Here is an 18735-nt window from a genome sequence, read left to right as displayed (position 1 = left end):
TTTGGGCTGTGGAGGGCAGGACTGAGCCTACAGATGCCCCTCTGCGCCTAGAACAAGTCTCTGAGCCAGAGGAAGAAAGGCATACCCACCCAGCTTTTATATGGGTTGCTGGGGATCTGAACTCTGGTCTTCACACTTGCCTGGAGAGTGCTTTAACCACTGAGCCATCTCCCTGCTTTGCTGCCTTTTTAGGTTTTTGCAAGGTCCCACTATGTAGCCCAGGCTGGCCTTCTACTTGCAACAAGCGTCCCAAATGCTGGGATTCCAGGCATGAGCTGCCTTTTCAAGAGGCTGCCTGGCTGTGCTTGTTCTTCCTTAACAAGGATCTTGGGCTGCTTGTACATACTCCTGTATCTAAGCAGCCTCAGGCTACCAGGGATGAGTGCTCCTGTGTGAGTGTGCCATTCCTTTGTCATGGGATTTGGAGCCACTCACTGTGTGTTTGGTTCTAGGAGAAACCCTGTGGAGCCATCCCAGCAGCTTTAGTGGGAACGTTTCCATCCTGAGCCCTCTGCTCCAGGTGCCTGACATTGATGGTGATGGTGACGGTACTCCAGACCTCCTGATCCTCGCCCAGGAGGGACAGGAGGTGAGCAACATGTTCTCACGTACCCTAGGCCCACTTAACCTCTAAGCCCCTTCTCTACTTCTCATCCACTTCTCCCTAAAGAGAATTTGTGTGACCACCCAGCAGTGGCTCCTCCCGGGGCTCTGTTCTGAAGTCCACACATGCAACATACTGGGAGGCTCCTTCTCTGCAGGCAGCTTGCTGGCCTTCCCCATGCAGGATGCATAATGGCCATGTGTGGTTGGTGTGAGCTCTGATCCCACAGCTGCCATGCCTCCTCGGCAGGCTGTGCAGCACAGTCACACATTGTTCTGTGTTGTTCACTCTCTTCAAAGTCTAGACCCAGTGAGGATTGACTGCCTTCTCCTCTAAACTCCTTTTTTTGTTTGTTTGTTTTTTTGGTTTTTTGAGACAGGGTTTGTCTGTATATAGCCCTGGCTGTCCTGGAACTCACTCTGTAGACCAGGCTAGCCTAAAACTCAGAAATCCTCCTGTCTCTTCCTCCCAAGTGCTGGGATTAAAGGCGTGTGCCACCACTGCCCAGCTCCTCTAAACTCCTAAAGTTCCCCTTGCCCTCCCATGCATTTTGCTCTGTCTCTCCCCTACTGCCCTTTGCTGTGCAGGTCAGTGGAGCTCTCTATTCAGGTAGCACTGGGTACCAGATTGGCCACAGAGGCAGCCTTGGTGTGGATGGAGATGGTGTCGCCCTCCTTCATGTGACCAGAACTGGTGCTCAGTATATTCTCCTGCCCTGTGGTATGTTGGATGCTGCATTCTTGGGATGCTGGGCTGAGCACTGGGTTTGGGGCTAGAGAAAGACGCATACAAAGAAATTGGTGACTGGTCATCTGTGGCCATTCCTGTTCATGCGCTGACACTTAATCAATAGTCAGGAAGCCCAAGGGATAAATCAGGTGTGGCACAATGTGGTTCCAGAAGTAGGGCTGATGGATGCACCTGGTCCCCATGGTGACTGTCCTTCTGTGTTTTGAATAGCAAGTGCCCTCTGTGGCTTCTCTGTGAAGAGTCTCTATGAGAGAATTACTGGGCGAGATGGCCATTTTAAGGAAGACCCCTACTGGGAGAACATGCTCAATCACTCTGTCCACAGGAGGCTTCTGCACAGGTTGGTTGGCATATTTGTTTAGCTATTTTATTGGGTTCTGATATCTACTTCCCTTCCAACCCTTATCTACCCTAACCCTTCCAAACCCCCAACACTCGGTAGGAGAGAAAGAAGGGTAGAGGGCAAAGGGGGAGTATAACTCTATAGGCTACTTCCTGCTGATTAGGGATGTAGGGTTCCTAGGGACGAGTCCAGTCTTCCTCATCAGAATCTCCCTCGAGCCAACAAACCAGCAATTCAGTAAACACAACAGCAGGGAGCAGCAGCAACAGGGGGAGCAGCAGCCACCACAGGCCCTCTGGAGGCTCTCCCACTTACACCCTCTCCAGAGTCCCCAGAATTAAACTATCTGCAGCTGGCAGAGATCACATATATGACGCAAATCCTAGTCGGCTGCTGTGAAGCGGCCTTTATCCCACACCTGAGATTAAAACAAAAAATATTCACATAATTGGGTTTTTAAAGAAACCAAAACTTTCACTGCACAGGTTTGTCTGACACACAGGCCTTAGTTAGGGACAACCTTGTGTGGGGCACAGGCCCGCTGGGCTAGGGCCTTGCAGTCCTATGAGAAACTGGCAAACAAAGGCAGAGAGAGTTGAGACGGCTGGGGTGGCTCATGATGAGTGCTCGCCCGGCATGGTTGAGTCGCTGGCTTTCATCCCCCAGCAGTGAAGAAGAATCTCGGATGGGAGGACCATCCCTGCTCCACAAACAGAATTTCATTCTTTCAAGCCAGGGAACTGAGAAACATGGGGATATACTCTGAGGGCCTGAGGGAAGCCATCCCCAGCAGACCTGTCTTGAAGGGCCCATCCCAAAGACCACATATGTCTGCCTCTCCACCCCACCTCCTTGTTTAGACTTGGAGCAGTTCGCTACCTGATGAATATCCCAGGGAAAGCTGGCCAGGACTTGCTCCTTGTGACCTCTGAGGCCTGCGTGTTGCTGGATGGACAGGATCTGGAGCCCAGGTGGACCCTTGGTGAAGTTCAGGTTCTGAGGTGTGTGCAGTGACTGCTGAGCCTGCTCAGGGCCTCAGCCAGGCCTGCTGGGATGATGGTTAATGGGCTGGAAGTCCAGTGTTCTCCTGCCTGGACTGGGATCTGTCCTTCATCCCTGGAGGGGCTGCTGAAACTGCTGGTCATGGGTCCCAGCCCTTCATCCTGGGTACCAGCCCTTCATCCTGGGTCCCAGCCCCTCATCCTGGGTCCCAGCCCTTCATCCTGGGTCCCAGCCCCTCATCCTGGGTCCCAGCCCTTCATCCTGGGTCCCAGCCCCTCATCCTGGGTCCCAGCCCCTCATCATGGGTCCGAGCCCCTCATCCTGGGTCCCAGTCCCTCACTCTGGGTCTCAGTGTAGGTAGCTCCATTTCAATTCAGGAGCATGCAGCCATGAAAACTTCATTTCAAGTCCCTCTACCAAGACCTTCTATGAGGTCTTCTTCCTTAATCCTTCCAGAAAACCTATCCTTGGCCACTACAAACCTGACACCTTGGCTGTGGTCATTGAGAATGGAACCAGCATTGATAGACAGGTAGGCTGGGCTTCACTGTGAATTGAGAGTCGAGCACACAGCACTGAGCCTGAGACTCTGCCCTCAGATGGCAAGGTGGTTCAAAGAGCAGCCCTGTGGCTGGCATGGCTGGGCTACACATGAATATGTAGGTTGTGGCTGTCTGCCAAGTGTCCCCACCCTCCCCAGATCCTACTTCTGGACCTCAGTACTGGGTCTATCCTGTGGAGCCAGCCCCTCCCAAGCCTGCCTGGGGGCCCACCATCCACAAGCCTGATGACTGCAGACCACCGCTCAGCCTTCTTCTTCTGGGGCCTCCATGATCTTGTGAGCACTAATGAGATGGTATGAGATCACACGCTCAGGAAATACCCCATGTTGGGATCCGAGGCCAGAGGGACCAGACCCAGATCCCCCTGGAAGATGCCAGGGCTGGACTTCCAGAAGTCTGCTGAGTGTAGTGCAGACCTGTTGGGTGGGGGTGCGGGGCCAAGGGGGAAATATCCTGAAGGGCCTTGGGGCTGTTGGAGAAGGATCTTGGAGATAGGAGCAGACCTGTAATAGGGAGGGCAGGTGCAGGGAATGGGAGTTAGCCTTATGGGGGACACTGGTAGACATAGTTGTGAATAAGGTCACTTGGATAGCAGCTTCTGAAAGTAGCCCGAGAGCTGCCCAAAATAGTTCCAGGGGTTCAGAGGCCTGCTGAGGTGCGGCTGTGGCCTAGATAGTGACAGGTGAGTGTGACACCTTGCTCCTCTCACGTCAGGATCCCCCGGATGTGCAGCACAGTCTGTATATGTTCCACCCGACCCTGCCTGGCATCCTGCTGGAGCTAGCCAACGTGTCTGCCAACATCGTGGCCTTTGATGGTGAGCGTGGGTCCAGGCACTGGGTCCAGGTCTTCCCCTCCCATAGCTCTGGCTGGTCCTGAGCAGCACCGACTGTTCCCCCACAGCCGTCCTGCTTGAGCCAAGCCGCCATGCTGCCTATGTGCTCCTGACGGGCCCAGCAAGCTCAGATGTGCCTGGCCTGGTCTCTGTCACCAAACACAAAGTGCAAGACCTTGTCCCAGGCAGTAGAGTGATCCACTTGGGTGAAGGCAGCTCAGACAGCGACCAGGCTATCCGGGACCGGTTCTCCCGACTACGGTACCGGAGTGAGATGTAGGTGTTGTCGGCTGGAGCACACGGAGAGATTCCAACTGTGAAAAGGAAGCCTCTTGGAAAGCTGGCCTGCTCTCGGCCTTCATGCTGACCTCACTGCTCGCCCTGATGATTCGGGCCCTCTGGAGCTATGGCCTTACCAGTTCTACCCAGGATGTTGAGAGTGGGGGGCACCTTCCAGCCTCCTGCCCATACCATGTCCTCCCTCAAAGGTCTCACTGCGTGGCCCACTGATCTGGTCAAGTAAGGCTCCCTGGGCTGGCTTGGGCAAGGCAGCCCACAGGAGGCTCATTTATCACTTCCTGCCTCCTTACCCTCTCCCAGGAAAGCCACCACTGTGTGCTGTGCTGCTCCCTAGTCCCTCTCAGGCCAGCCTGGCTTTCCCCATTTCGGCACTGTCCCTCAGGGGTCACGAAACTCAGGGCTGTAGCTGGAACCTGAGGCTTGGAAGCTGCTTCCCCACAGCAGAAGGGAGCATGTCTCCTGGAAAGCGAGCAACCCTGAGTCTGACCAGAGCCTCCGGGTGCGAGGGATTTCCAGACTGTACGCTGAGTCAGTCCTTCGCCTCAGTACACTGTCCCTGCACCCTGGCACAGCGGGCACGTCTCTTTCCCTACTCTGGTGCTTATCTGATGGCGGTCTCACCTTGTGCCTTGTTTGTTGTTCCTGAAGCCCAAGGGCAACAGAGCAGCTTTGCCCAGATCACATCCATAGCTCTGTAGCCAAAGCAGTCCCATGACCCCAGCCACCATGGAAACCAACACAATAAACGATTTGCACTGATGGGGAAAGCCCCCGTAGTCCAGCGTGAGCCTGCAGTCTGTCTGGATGTCTTTCTGCTCACAACAAAGGGGGGCTATTCTAAGTCATATACTCTGGGATCTACTATGGAATGCAATGAAATGAAAGTCAGGTAAGCATTGGCTGCCACAGCACAAGAGAGCCTGGAGGGCTTCTGGGCTTGGTCTGAGTATCCGTCCTACTGAGAACCCTTTGAAGTTTGCAGAACTTAGACTTGTTCTCATAACTGCACATGTACAGAAGCCCAGAGTGTGCACAGGTGTGCCTGCGGTGTCAACACGACGGCTGGGGTTGGGCCCTCAGCCCTGCAGAGTAAAGGTAACCTGGCATACACGTGGCCCTGACAGAAGGGAGACGGAGAGGGTTATCTTCAGATTTCAGGAGTCTCTCTCTCCAATGCCAGGATGAGATGCGGGGTCCAAGGGCACCCACCATTCTCAGGGCCCCACACCTTGCTCCCCACAGCCCACCTAGTGGCTGTTGAGGACAGTCACCTGTTTATGGCCTTTAAGGAGCCAGAAACCCTCTCGCCTGCCATAGTTTCTTAGGGTCCTGGGGCTTGCTCTATGGATGGGCACACCTGCCGCAGGGGACACTGGACGGGTGGCAGCATCCTGTCTACCCACAGCTTCTTTCACAGGTTTCTGGTTCTCTGCTGCACTCATGCACCCATCTTGGTGCCCTTTCCCCTCCTCAGACTAAGTGCAGACTAACACCACTGAAGCCTGAGATGGGGGCTGGGTCACTCATCAGCACAAAGTGGACAGGCACCGTTCACAGTAACCACTTTTAAAAAACTGCATATAAATCATATGTAACTTGGGGTATATATGGAAAAAACTGCATGTAAATCATATGTAACTCAGGATATATATGAAAATCAGAAGACAAACTGTGGGAATCACTTTTTTTTTTTTTTTTTTTTTTTTTGGGTTTTTTTCGAGACAGGGTTTCTCTGTATAGCCCTGGCTGGCCTGGAACTCACTCTGTAGACCAGGCTGGCCTCGAACTCAGAAATCCGCCTGCCTCTGCCTCCCGAGTGCTGGGATTAAAGGTGTGCGCCACCTCGCCCAGCTGGAATCACTTCTTTCTGTCCTGTAGGTACCATGTAGGGGATTGAACTCAGGTCACTAGGCTTAACAGCAATCACCTTTATCCACTAAATCATCCCACCACCCCCATGGTGGCTACTTTTTATACCAGAACCACACCCTTGATCTCCCCCCACACACACCCTCTTCACACACACATACACACCAATCTATGACATATTCACACCACAGATGCCACCTGCAAACCTGCCACTCCTACATAGCACCCACCATGCATTGAGCCGCAGACACTCGAGCCATAGGCTCAGGCAAGCTGGGCCCACAGAAGAATGGACTGTGCAGGGGACTGAAAGTTTTATTTCTGTGAAAATGGGTTGTGAAGGGAGACTAGAGAGCAGCCCTATTGGGAGCTGCATGGCAGGAGGCCCCATCTTTATTTCTACCTCTGGGGTGGGGGTGGCAATGCTGGTGGCACTGAACAACCTGGACAGGAAGACTGGATGCCAGGGCTGCCAGCTTGACAAAGACTTGCCCGATGAGAACTGGGAGCCCTGTAGTCAGGACAGCAGTGTGCTGTCGCCTTTCTAGAGAGCTGATCAGACGACAGGTGGAAGAGACGCCACGTACGGCAATGACATGGCACCTGCAGACATCGTCTCCTAAGAAGCCACTGGGTTTAGCCTGAGGAGGATTATACAGTGGAGGAGCCTTCCTGCATGGGGTGGCATGGCCAGAGACTGATACCTCCTCATGTGTCACTGACTTGACATTCTAGAGTTGAGACAGCCTAGTCCTGAACTGAAGACTAAAGGACCTCACTGTGTACACAGTGATGCCAGTGCTGGGGAATCTCCGTTAGGAGAACACAACCCCACAGGGTGTCAGGCAGGTGATGGTAAGGTGAGGTATGCAGCAAGAGCCACCTACTACTCCCCATCGGCACCTTCAGGGGAACTGGTTGCTGCAGGCTCCCTGGGGGTAGACTGGAGAGCAGGGCTGGGGCTTGAGTGCAGAGGCTTCCGCAAGAATGGAAATGGCCTGGGGACAAGAAAGTGCTGAGGGCACAGGTCTTCCCCCTGCAGGGTCCTCCCTGCTCAGTGGCCATAGGGAGGCTCACCAGCGCTTTGTCTCCAGTGGAATCACAGCTTCCTCCAGCAGGCCCTTGTATATGTCAGACTTCAGGAACCTTGGATAGGAGTCCTACAAGAGACAGCATCACAGTCTGAGTCAGCATTGCTGGGACAACCTTCTGCTCATAGGCCCTGCAGTACCCTGCTGGGACCAACTATATCCATCACTAGCCCAAACCAGGACCTAGAGAGACCTGACACCCATCTGGTGGAGCCACCAGATTGCAAAACATGGGCAAGGGACACCGCGTTCACACAGAGGGAAGAGTGGAGCACTTCCAGCCAGGGAGAAAGAGCTAGAGTGCTCCTCCTGCAGAGAAAGGACAAGGATGTGGGACTTTAACTGCACAGCTGAGCAAGGCTGATGGTTCAGACCTGCAATACCAACCCTGGGGAGGCAAAGGGAGGAGGACCATAAACACATGGATAGCCTGGGCTACATAGACAATAAATAAGTAGCCATGCTCTAAAGGGCAGAGCACTCCATAGAAAAATCTCAAAAAACCTCACTAGAGTCCAGGCATAGTAGTACACACCTTTAATCCCAGCACTCAGCAGACAGGCAGACATTGTGAGCTCAAGCCCAGCCTGGTCTACACAGTGAGTTCTAGGACAGACAGAACTTGTTTTGTTTTGTTTTTTTCCAAGACAGGGTTTCTCAGTGTAGCCTGGCTGTCCTGGAACTCCAGCCAGAACTATTATGGAGAGACCCTGCTCAAACAAAATAAGAGAAAAACCATACCAGAGAGCAGAAGGCCACCAAGGTCTGGAGGGACATGGAATGCGACCATTAAGGTGACAAAGTCAAAAGGGAGAACTCACAAGTTAGGGTTAAGGGGCATACAGAGATCCACTTTTCTTTGTTTTTGTTTTTTTTGAGACAGGGATTCTCTGTGTAGTCCTGGCTGTCCTGGCTCTCTCTCTCTCTCTCTCTCTCTCTCTCTCTCTCTCTCTCTCTCTCTCTCTCTCTCTCTCTCTCTCTCTCTCTCTGGCTGACCTAGAACTCAACAGAGTCTGCCTGCCTCAAGTGCTGTGATTAAAGGTGTGCACTATCATGCCTGGCTTTTGTTGTTTGTTTAGGGTTTTGTTTTTTTAAGAAAACCTTAAAAAAAAAAAAGCTAGGCAGTGGTGGCACACGCACGCCTTTAATCCCAGCACTTGGGAGGCAGAGGCAGGTGGATTTCTGAGTTCAAGGCCAGCCTGGTCTACAAAGTGAGTTCCAGGACAGCCAGGGCTATACAGAGAAACCCTGTCTCAAAAAAAAAAAAAAATTTTTTTTTTAAAATGGTGTGATGGTACATATCTGAAATCCTGGCACTTTGTGGTAGAACAGGATTGAGAGTCAAAGTCACTTGTAGCAAATTCAGGGCGGGACTGAACTATATGGAGGCTGTCTCTAATGACGCTGTGGTACTTGGTTGCTGTGGGTTGAAACTTATGAAATATGTTGAAAGTTTTTGAGATAGGGTCTCACTCTGTAATCCAGGCAAATCTTTTTTTTTTTTGGTTTTTCGAGACAGGGTTTCTCTGTGTAGCCCTGGCTGTCCTGGAGCTCACTTTGTAGACCAGGCTGGCCTTGAACTCAGAAATCCGCCTGCCTCTGCCTCCCGAGTGCTGGGATTAAAGGCGTGTGCCACCACGCCCGGCTGCAAATCTTGAATTCACACAGATCCACCTGATTCTGACTCCCTAACAGCAGGAAGAAAGTTTTACATCCCATGCCCTAAAAATTCTAAGAATTTATTATGCTATTAAACAACATCAGGAAGCTGAGGCAGGAGGATCACCCGCAGGTCAAAGGCCAGTGTGAATATTTATACATAGTTTGAGATTTCAGAATGAGAGACCCTGACTCATACAATCTGAAAACCCCCATTAACCATTCTGAACAAATACCAACGATCCAGCTAATTGTTTTAAAACTGATCAGTAGAGTAGAGCTTTGCCTCCTTCTGTCCTCCGTATGACCAGAGGATACACAAAGGGTGGGTGGGAAAGGGACAGCCCCGTCAACAGTAGGCAATGTGGGGTCTGAATACCACCACCACACTGGTTTACTGGTACCAGAGCAGCAAGTTGACAGAGGCAATACCCACTCCTGATGGAGCCAAACGGACCGAACCAAACCAAACCCAGAACTAGAGAAAGAGTGGGGGTGAGGGGTTTGGACACCAGAATGTGGGAGGGACCGACCGTGATGGCCGGGACACCAGGATGTGCCCACCTTCTTCATGAGCATGTAGATGTGAAGCTGTGCTGCATCCAGGACATAGCGGTGTGGCTGGCGCAGACCCTCCAGGGTCCGCTCCATCGTCCTGCTGTCAATGTTGATCCAGCGGGCAGCTCCAGGGGCCAGGAACTGCCTGAGATACCGATGCTACAAGTGTAACCCACGCTGGGCCTAAGTGATGGCCAACTAGCTTCCACTTCCACTTCCACACACTTACTGATACACAGAGTCCACCAAGGTGGGGACCTGGGCCTGTCCGCCAAAGCGCAGCTCCTCACATGCCTCCCAGAAGCTGAGGTTTTCCGCTAAGGACAGGGCAGCCGTCAGGGTTAAGGGTTCTCACTGAGAAAACCTGGGGCATGGTTCCAGGTAGCAGCCTCCCTCCCTTGGGGGTGCCTACATCAGGAAGGGAGGTGTCTTACCACTGAATTCCTTCTGGAGAAAGTCCATGAAGTGGGCACGCCCCACGGGGTCATCCAGCAGCTCCCGGAAGCTGAAGCTCCATCGCTCAACGCGGAGTTTTGTGGGGGCAGCCACGCTGGGAGTGGGGGAGGAGAGAGCAAGAGAGAGTGGGTGTTCATCCTGTCGCCAATCCAGGGGCATTTAACAAAGGCACCCAAAGACTGGGGGGTCTTACTTGGGCGCATTCATGGCCCAGTAGGTGACATCATCTGTGATCCAGGGGTTGCTGGGCAGACACCCTGACATGATGGGATCATGCGGCCCGTGCTGGCTGCTGAACTTCAGGTACCTGGGGGATCCAGAGGGCGGTGCAGGGTGGTCTCGGGGACTAAGCTGTACCAGGGGTTGGGAAGGGACTCTTGCTGTCTCTCACTCACGCCTCGAGGCAGGCAGAGGACTTCACCCGGTTCCTGCCCAGTGCCTTCCTGAAGCACTCGATCTAGGACACCAGAGCCGAGTCAGGACCGGTGCTGGGCAACCGGCTTCCCTACCCCCAAGTCCCTTGGACCTACCTCACACTTATAGAAATCCGAGCTCTAGGTCTGAAAGACACAGTTGGCTTGGGTTACACAGCAGTATTCTGGGACTCAGAAACACCACTATGTTTCCACCCAGGGCTCAGACCTTGCCCCACCAGGATGTAGCAAAGAATGGCTCAGACCTGCAGCCCAATTTTTAGAGCCCTCTCCTCCTAGCCCTCAGGAAGGACTCTCACAGACGTTATCCAGGGACTCTGAAGATGGTCTACAAAACCCTAAGGCTGTTTAGAAGTTGCGCACTTGTTATTAGCCCAAAATATTTTCCAATGACTTCAAGTGTTGTTGCTGTTGTTGAGACTTTTCTTTGGTTCGTGCTGGCCTTGAATCCACTATAGAGCTGAGGACACACTTATATTTATGATCCTTCTGCCTTCACCTCCCAAGTACTATGATTAGAGGTGTCTGCCACCATCCTTGGCACTTAAAATATTTCTGTTTGTTTGTTCGGTTTTGTGGGGGTTGGAGAGTGGGAAGAGCAGGGAGTTGATTTTTTTTTTTTTTTTTTGAGACAGGGTTTCTCTGTGTAACAGCCTTGAATGTTCTGGAATTTGGGCTGGCCTTGAACTCACAGATATCCACGTGCCTCTGCCTCCCTATGACTGGGACTAAAGGTGTGTGCCACTAAGCCTGAATATTTGTTTTGAGACAGAATCTATTTCTGTAGCTCTTGCTGCCTTGGAACTTGCTATCTAGACCAGGCTGGCCTTGAACTCCACCTGTCTCTGCTTCTCAATGCCAGCATGCCTGGCCTTCAAAGTCTTTTCAAAGACATGTATATTGAGAAATCTTTCTCTGGGGAGCCTGGTTTAGCTGAGTCACAGCCCCTCTAGGCAGGTTTGTATGGCTAGACTGGAGGAGCCACCTAGCAGACTGGCCAACTATTCCCCTGGCATGGTGCTGAGGTAGGTGGACGACACCTCTGACTTCCAATATCCACCCTAGCTCTCTCTGTTTTTATATACAAAAAAGTTAGGGGGTGAAGTTAGCAAGATGTGATGAGATAACAGGATCTGTTCTAAAAATTGGGTTTGGGTGGGAGTGGCTGTTGCTAGTAGGGGCATTGCCACCGCCTGCTGCATTAGTTAAGGTCTGTCAGTGCTGGGTCCCATCTTTTCTAGTTTGGAGGTTACTGAAGGCTTTGGAGGGAGGGGCCTATGGACCCAGAGCCCTCAGGCCAAAGCCTTGGGGTTCTCACTTCACCTCCCTGGGGACTCTGCTGCTGTTTCAGCCTGGGGGGGGAGAGGGTCCTGCCCTCCCCTGGGGCTGGGACCACCACTTACTTGCACCCAAGGCAGCAGGTAAGAGAAAAGAGGACAAGCGTTATTAAGGGAGCCTGAGGGTGGGGTCCAAGAGAAGCTGAGACCAGGCACTTCGTAAAATAGGGACCTTGGAGTGGCTGCATTGAGCACATTTAGGTGGATCAGATGATAAACGGACAGGTGAGCGTCCAAAGAAACCGAAAGTGTGTTAGGGTTAGGGTTAAAGCGGCAGCAGTTAGAGTGAAGGTGTGAAGGGCTTACCATCTGCATGTGACTGGGGTTGTAAGAGCCCCTCTCAGGACCCTGCTCCAAAATGTTAGGTGCCCCAGGCTGCAGAAGGATGAAGAGATGAGGGTGCTGAGCCTCACGGTCTCCAATGCCCTTAACTGTTTGGTGTTGAAACTTGGGAACTGAGCCCTGAGCTGGCCTTGAACCCCATCTCTCTGCCCACCCTGACTCAGGGTGATCCCCTTGTATAGTAAGCAGACCTCAAGTCATGTGCTAGAACCTCTGTTTCCCAGCGCTGCCCCACCCCCACCCTCACCCCCACCCCCAGTCCTTCTGCTGCAGCTGAGATCAGCTTTCACCTTGTGGCCTGGGACTCTCAGCCCTGCATTGGCTCTTATGTGTCTCCCTTAGACAGAGTTAACCTGGCTTGTTCTGTGGTCTGGGACTAGAGGCAGCCTCAGACCTGACCATGTCACCTCTGCATTGTCAACCAAGAAACAAAGTTCCCTGCCCACAGCTTAAGAAAGCAGTTTTGAAAGGGTCTTTTAGTAAAGCACACAGACCCCTTTAGCCTCATTCCCAGGGAAACTCCTCCACTCTCACCACATGAGGGACTCACAGGGGGCTTATTCACCAGCCAGTATGTCTGCTCCTGACACGAAATGACCATTCTGTCTCCCTTCCGCCGCTGCTTAGCAGCCCTGGGAAGAATAGGCAGAGGTGAGAGGGAGCTGATCCTAGCACAGCACTCCCCACGCTCGGCCACGGGCAGTGGAACCTGTGACGTCATGTTCTTGGTCCCAAGGCTGCCAGAGACCAGCTCGGCGACACCCTGAACATTCTGAGCTCTGTGTCCCACCAGCTGTGGTGTGGTGTCTCACCGCAGCTGCTCTCGAGCCTGCATCAATACCAGATCCCATGCATGGTTGATCTTCTTGTGCAGCAGGGCATAATGTTCCTGCAGGGCAGCAGGGTATCCAATGGGTGGAGTTGCTAACCCCCACACAGGCCTACCTCTGGAATATGGGCCTCAGCTCTCAAGGACACTGCAGGGAGTTAATGGTACAGAAACCATCCCAACCCATTGGGCTTAAACAGAGGCTGCCTCCCCTTCTGGGAACCCTAAGCCTCCCCGTCTGGGGCCCTTCCCAGTGAGGCTGCAGTGAGTGGGCAGGGGTATGTGTGGATTATCTAGTAGCCTAGGCTGCATGCTCTGGCTCAAGGGGTGAGTCTTTGCTGGACTTAGCCTGCTGGAGGGCTTACCTTCTCATAGTCCACTAAAGCCCCTTGTTTTTGGATGTTCTTCTTAGCCAGATAGATGGCTGGAAGGACAGGAACATAATGCAGAGGGCCATCACTGTTAACCCCATGGCCTTGCCCTGGGACCACCCATTCCCAGTCTGGATGTACACGCATCCCACTTACCATAGTCTAGCTCAGCAGCTGGCCACATAGTGCTTGTCCAAAAGTAGGGTGTCTTGTGTTGTGCAGGGAAAATGACATCCAAAGACATTCCCATTTCTCTCCCAAGTACCGCCCACCAGCTCATAGCACCCAGCAGTGACGTCAGAGGGTGCATCCTTATGAGATGCTCCAGCTGACCACTGCTCATTCTCTTTTGGGAGAAGTGGGGGTTGAAACAGAGTTTCTCCGTGTAGCCTGGGCTGTCCTGGAACTCATTCTGTTAAACCAGGGTGGCCTCAAACAGAGACCCTCCTGCCTCTGCCTCTTGAGTGCTGGGATTAAAGGTGTGCGCTACCACTGCCCATTCTTTCTACCTGGAACTCCGGGTCCTGTAAAAGGACTACCTCCCTGACTCGGAATGCCAGTGGAACCTGAGCTTGGGTTGGCCTGGACTCACACACTGAGATGCAGGGATCCTATCACTACACCAGGTAGAGAAAATTTCAAGGATGAGACCTGCTGGGACCCCAGCTGAATGCCCCGCAGACCTTTGCGTGAGTGCTGCAGCACCAGAAAGTTGAAGCTCCCTGGATTTGCCTCAGTCCAGATTTTTGTGGGGAGGAGGCGGGTTCGTTCTAGTGATGTCACAACGTCCCGCTCCAACCCCAGTAAGCTCCACCCTCCCTAAGTAGGGGTGCACCCTGCAACCCGGGGCCTGACCTGGAACCTGTAGGGGGTCTCGTCCGGCCTGAGTGTCAGGTCTCGGGACTCACGCAGTGGGTAGATGTAGCCGTGCTGCGCCAGGAGTGTGCCCAGGTGCAGGGCTTCTAAGGAGAAGGAAAGTGAGCGCTCTGCCAGTCCCCGCCCCAAGCCGCGGTGCGCCGACTCTCACCATCCTCCAAGATGCAGAACTTCTGAACCAGCCATTCCACGAGGTCTCTGCCTACACAGGAGAAGCGAAGTGGGCGGAGACCGCGGCGCCCTGCTCCCCCAGGGTGTCCACGAGCCTCACCCGCTACCGCGTGGGGAATGACAGTGATCAGAAGGCGCTGGCTCCGCATCTTCACGCCTTGGTCAGGGTCCTGCATACTCACGACTACCCGCTCCATCTGAGAGCGAACGCGGGGGTGGGTGTGGGGTGAGGGGAGTGACTCAGATCGCACACACTTGCCCCCAGGTTCCCCAGATCACCTACGCAGGGACAACAGACTGAGGCAGTAAAGGCCAGGACCCCAGCTACCCAGTGCTGTTATTATGAGCTCCCAATGGTTTCCTGGGTCTGTTCACCGCCCCCCCCCCTCACCTGCCGCGTTCCATGCCCTCTCTCCTGCCCAAACTCTATGCCCACAGGCCGAGGGCCCACCTTGCTGAGATGCGGTCTCTGCATTCGGGAGCACCCGCCGTGGGGTGTGCAGCGGGTAACCATGGCCATGGCGGACCTCCCGAGAGGAAACGCCCCGCCCCATGCCGGCCCCGCCCGCTAAGGTTAACCGTGTGAGCCTCGAGACCCATGAGATACACGGGTTCTCGAACCACAGAGATGCCTGAGCCCTCGCAAGATGTGACTTGGGATAGCCTGCAGTGTGGACATCCTGAAACCTCAGATGCCTGCAAAGCAGACGAGCCTTAGTCTGGTGGCTTACTTGCCTCAGGGCTTGGTCTCAGAGATGGGACTTGTCACTGAAGCTCTGGAATAGGACAGAGTGTAGCCAGATAGATCAGGTTGGAAACAGTGGTTTAGGGTCCTGAAGTCTCAACTCCATTTGTGGACCAGCAAGGAGTGCAGAGACCAGCGTAGTCAGGGTTGTGGGGTCAAGGGTGTGGCTTGACTGGACCTAAGAGTATCTTTTCACAGATATGACAGGTATGTAGAGCCATAGGGTTTGTATGATGGAAGCCTCACCTGGCAGGTCATTGATCCATTTATTAAAGTCACGAGTGGGTTGTTTCTTCTTTTCTGAAGATCGGATGCCCTCTTTCTCTTCCCTACCCTAGGAATGCCAGGGGCCACAGGAGGGGTAATTGGCCTTACTGAGACCAGGAACCTTCAACATGGCATTTGAGTTTATCCAATGAATCAGAGTGACTGGAAAGGTGTCCTAACCAGATATGGTACATCACCCAAAGATCCCAGCCTTCTCCCAGTCCTACTTCACTTAAACACAAGGTCAGGCTGGCCCCAGGCCAGCTGTCCTCCCTGGGTGAATAGGCAGTTCTAGAGGTTGCAGGCTGCTGGCAGCTGAAACTATCCCCAGTGTCTAACATTACACACTTGCCAAAGGGCACAGGGGCATCTCCCAGGCATCTTGGGCCTCCTTGCAGGATCTTGCTTTGGAAAGGTGGTGGACAGTGTAGTCACTAGCCCAATACTTCAGCATTCATGGTTGGCACAGCAAAACAAAGGTGAGCCTGCTGCTTGGATACGCCCAGAAATGCAAGAAACTGCTTTGCACTACTTCTTCCTTAAGCTGATCCAGGCCTTTGGTTCTGCGGTCCTCAGCTGAAGGCCCAGCTCACCAGTCACCTGCCTTAACTAACCAACATTCCCTTCCATCCCTAGGTCTCCTCTGGACGTCAAGATTAAGAAATCCCTCAGCATCTACTTTCTGTTTCTTTAGTTTTTTCCCAGTCTAGGAACCTGCAGAATTGTCTGGGTCCCAGGTCCCCACAGACATCCGCCCCTCCCCGCCCCCCACATTCACAGTCTGTACCAATAAGCTTTAAGAGATCTTGAGTCTGTGTGGCCCGGACTGCACTTCAGTGTGTGGGTACCAAGAACCAACAGGGTGTGGCCCAGCTGGAGGCTGATAGGCCCCAGGAGTCCCCTTTACCCAGACAAGAGGGAGGGAGCAGGTGGAGGGTTGCGGGCGGAGGGGGGGGGGCTCCAGGTGTGTCCTGCGCCGCTTGCTGATAATGGGAGTCCAGGGACGTGGGGGCGTCGCACCTGTTCCACTTGGCGTCCCTGGCCAGCACGCCCCGCCCAGGGGATCCCGGGGGACCCGACTCCACGTGGGGGTGGGGCAGCTCTGGGTCCCTGGCGACGCGTCCCGGCGCCGGGCGCGGCAGGGACGACCGGGTTCCGGCGCGGTGCGGACGAAACGCGCGTCTCTGCGGGCTGCGCGGGGTCCGCGGAGCGGCTGGGGGCGCGCGGCGCGGGCGCGGCGCTGGGCGCGGGGGGCGCTCCCGGCCGGGATGAGCTCACCGCAGTCGCGCCGGGGCTGAGCCGAGCGGGCGGCGGCTCCGCGGCGGGCCGCGGCTACCATGCTGGGCCTGGACGCGTGTGAGCTGGGGGAGCAGCTGTTGGAGCTGCTCCGGCTGGCGCTGTGCGCCCGAGGTGAGCGCCCGAGTCGGGCGGCGGCCACGTGCGCCGGGGGGCAGCAAGGGAGCGGCACGGTTGGGGGTCATTCCCCGCGGCAACTTTAGGGCGCGTGGGGACCTCGTGGCGTGTATGTATTCTGGCCGGGCGTAGGACTTTATTCCACGCAGACCCTTCTAGGGAAGGGAGCGAGGAGGAAAGGAGTGTGTCCAGCCGGGAGGCTGCGGCCTCTCCTGTAGGTGGGGCTGGGGCTTCTTCCGGTGAGAGGCAATCCTAAGGTTGGAGGGCAGTGGGCAGCATCTTATTGAGACCCCTGTCCCTAGACACCCAAAGGAACTATGGAGACCCCCTAGTTTGGGGCACCATCGGAGGGATCTAGGACATTATGGGAAGAGTACAGAGCTGGGGAGCCCCTGGAGTACCCCAGGGCCACTACTTTCAGTAGTAGCCTGTAAGCTAACCAGAAACAAATTGGTCTCTCCAGGGTCTCTTAGGCACGAACCCCTTCCAGTCACAAGAGCTCCTTCTGAAGAGACCAAGCCTAGGGATTTCTAGGGACTTGGGGGTTACTGTGTGTTCATGACAGCTCCTATGGCTTCTTAAGCTCCACTGGGTAGTGGGAGGAACAACCGCTGAGAGTGTGGGTCCCAGCGCAGCACTTGAATGTTGGTTGGGGTCAGCAGGTGGCAGGTGCTTATATTACCTTCCCTACTCGCAGTCCTCTTGGCTGACAAGGATGGGGAGTCAACTCCATCAGATGAGGTGCTGGACGAAATTGTACCAGAGTACCAGGCCCCTGGGAAGAAGAGCATGCTGGCAATCTGGCAACTGGACCCCGGGGACGTGAGCTTGGTCAAGTACAAGCAGGCGCTGCTGGGACCCCTGCCACCCATTATGGGTATGGCCTGGGACCTGGATGTGGAGGGCTGCAAACAGGGGGAGGGGACGGTAGGGACAACAGAGCACCCCGTGGATGCTGTTTCTCCTCAGACCCCAGCCTGCCCAACGTGCAGGTGACTAGGCTGACACTGCTGACGGAGCAGGCTCCAGGGCCTATCATCATGGACCTTACAGGTAACCCCCTCTGCAGACCACAACCCATCTTTGGATGAAGACAATCCTCGGACCCTGTGCCGAATCCTAGCTCTTTGGGTGCATTGCCACAGACTTCATGGGCACCACCAGTCCCCACATAGATGTTGCTGGGGCAGGGTCCTGTACATCCTGGGGATTTAAGTGTTCCTGTCAATTCCCTAACAGGAGACCTAGATGCACTGAAAAACCAGGTGTTTGTCCTGAAGGAGGGCATTGAATACAAGGTGAAGATCACCTTCAAGGTGAGGGTAACTGCAGTAGAGGCCAGCCATGTCCCAGCCTTCCAGAGAAGGCCTTTAACCTTCTCCTTTCCTCAGGTCAACAAGGAGATTGTCAGTGGCCTCAAATGTCTGCATCACACCTATCGTCGGGGACTGCGTGGTGAGGCAGTGTGGAGGTCACCCCGAGTCTGGGGAGGTGGGCGGAGGTGGGTGGCTGGCTCGTGATGACCTTCCTCCCCACAGTGGACAAGGCCATCTTCATGGTGGGAAGCTACGGCCCCAGAGCCCAGGAGTATGAATTTGTGACTTCAGTGGAGGAAGCACCAAGAGGAGCATTGGCACGTGGCCTCTACGTGGTCAGGTCCCTCTTCACTGATGACGACAGGCTGAACCACCTGTCCTGGGAGTGGCACCTCCATGTCTGCCAGGACTGGAAGGACTGAACCCCACTTGGGGTCTGTATTCCCAATTTCTTGTCAGTTGCAGAGACCTGCAAGCATTCCCTAGACCTCCCAGTTGGTGACCAGATGTCCCCCACTCTCTGCTGTGTCCCCCCTGCCTGGTGCCTATTAAATGTTACCTTGTCTTGCTGCCTGTGTGCTGCTTCTTTCTGCCTATCTCCGCC

The 18735-nt window shown here is 54.3% G+C and overlaps 3 protein-coding genes across 12 annotated transcripts in view; 2 read left to right on the top strand and 1 right to left on the bottom strand.

Moving 5' to 3' along the window:
- The window catches only part of Fam234a (family with sequence similarity 234, member A), a 31616-nt gene extending 26425 nt beyond the window's left edge, over positions 1–5191 (top strand). For 4 of the 9 annotated variants that reach the window (XM_030249413.1, XM_006523391.4, XM_030249414.1 and 1 more), the window contains 8 exons: positions 453–589; positions 1192–1324; positions 1565–1694; positions 2558–2698; positions 3156–3231; positions 3400–3537; positions 3977–4079; positions 4166–5184. In XM_030249413.1, coding sequence (XP_030105273.1) covers positions 453–589; positions 1192–1324; positions 1565–1694; positions 2558–2698; positions 3156–3231; positions 3400–3537; positions 3977–4079; positions 4166–4377 — 1070 coding nt within the window. In that variant the 3' untranslated portion in view covers positions 4378–5184. Of the gene's footprint in view, positions 1–452; positions 590–1191; positions 1325–1564; positions 1695–2557; positions 2699–3155; positions 3232–3399; positions 3556–3976; positions 4080–4165 lie in introns of all 9 variants that reach the window. The other 5 variants (XM_006523390.4, NM_001357894.1, XM_011246237.3 and 2 more) reach the window with 2 other exon arrangements.
- Positions 5192–6558: 1367 nt separating this feature from the next.
- On the bottom strand, positions 6559–15356 carry Rgs11 (regulator of G-protein signaling 11). Of its 2 annotated transcripts, NM_001081069.2 has the most exons (17): positions 14842–14942; positions 14491–14587; positions 14371–14421; positions 14199–14305; positions 13500–13551; positions 13338–13396; positions 12956–13032; positions 12694–12775; positions 12108–12176; positions 10561–10584; positions 10426–10487; positions 10224–10337; positions 10009–10124; positions 9804–9891; positions 9581–9719; positions 7344–7426; positions 6559–7264 (listed from the first exon to the last, which is right to left on the bottom strand). In NM_001081069.2, the coding sequence occupies exons 1-17, from the start codon at positions 14908–14910 to the stop codon at positions 7153–7155; spliced, it is 1401 nt and encodes a 466-aa protein (NP_001074538.1). In that variant the 5' UTR covers positions 14911–14942; the 3' UTR covers positions 6559–7152. The 2 variants fall into 2 exon arrangements, with proteins under 2 accessions (NP_001074538.1, XP_030105753.1); XM_030249893.1 differs by lacking the exon at positions 12956–13032 and having other exon boundaries at positions 6562–7264; positions 13500–14587; positions 14842–15356.
- A 1176-nt stretch (positions 15357–16532) lies between these two features.
- On the top strand, positions 16533–18700 carry Arhgdig (Rho GDP dissociation inhibitor (GDI) gamma). The gene is made up of 6 exons (NM_008113.3): positions 16533–16812; positions 17513–17692; positions 17785–17868; positions 18055–18131; positions 18207–18270; positions 18354–18700. Exons 1-6 carry the CDS (start codon positions 16740–16742, stop codon positions 18551–18553), a joined length of 678 nt encoding a protein of 225 aa, NP_032139.1. The 5' UTR covers positions 16533–16739; the 3' UTR covers positions 18554–18700.
- Positions 18701–18735: the final 35 nt, after the last annotated feature.

The sequence above is a fragment of the Mus musculus genome, chromosome 17 (genome assembly GCF_000001635.26).
Source record: "Mus musculus strain C57BL/6J chromosome 17, GRCm38.p6 C57BL/6J".
In the NCBI taxonomy this organism is placed as follows: Eukaryota; Metazoa; Chordata; class Mammalia; order Rodentia; family Muridae; genus Mus; species Mus musculus.
Note: the sequence above shows the minus strand (reverse complement) of the source record. Positions and strands in the feature narration are given on the sequence as shown.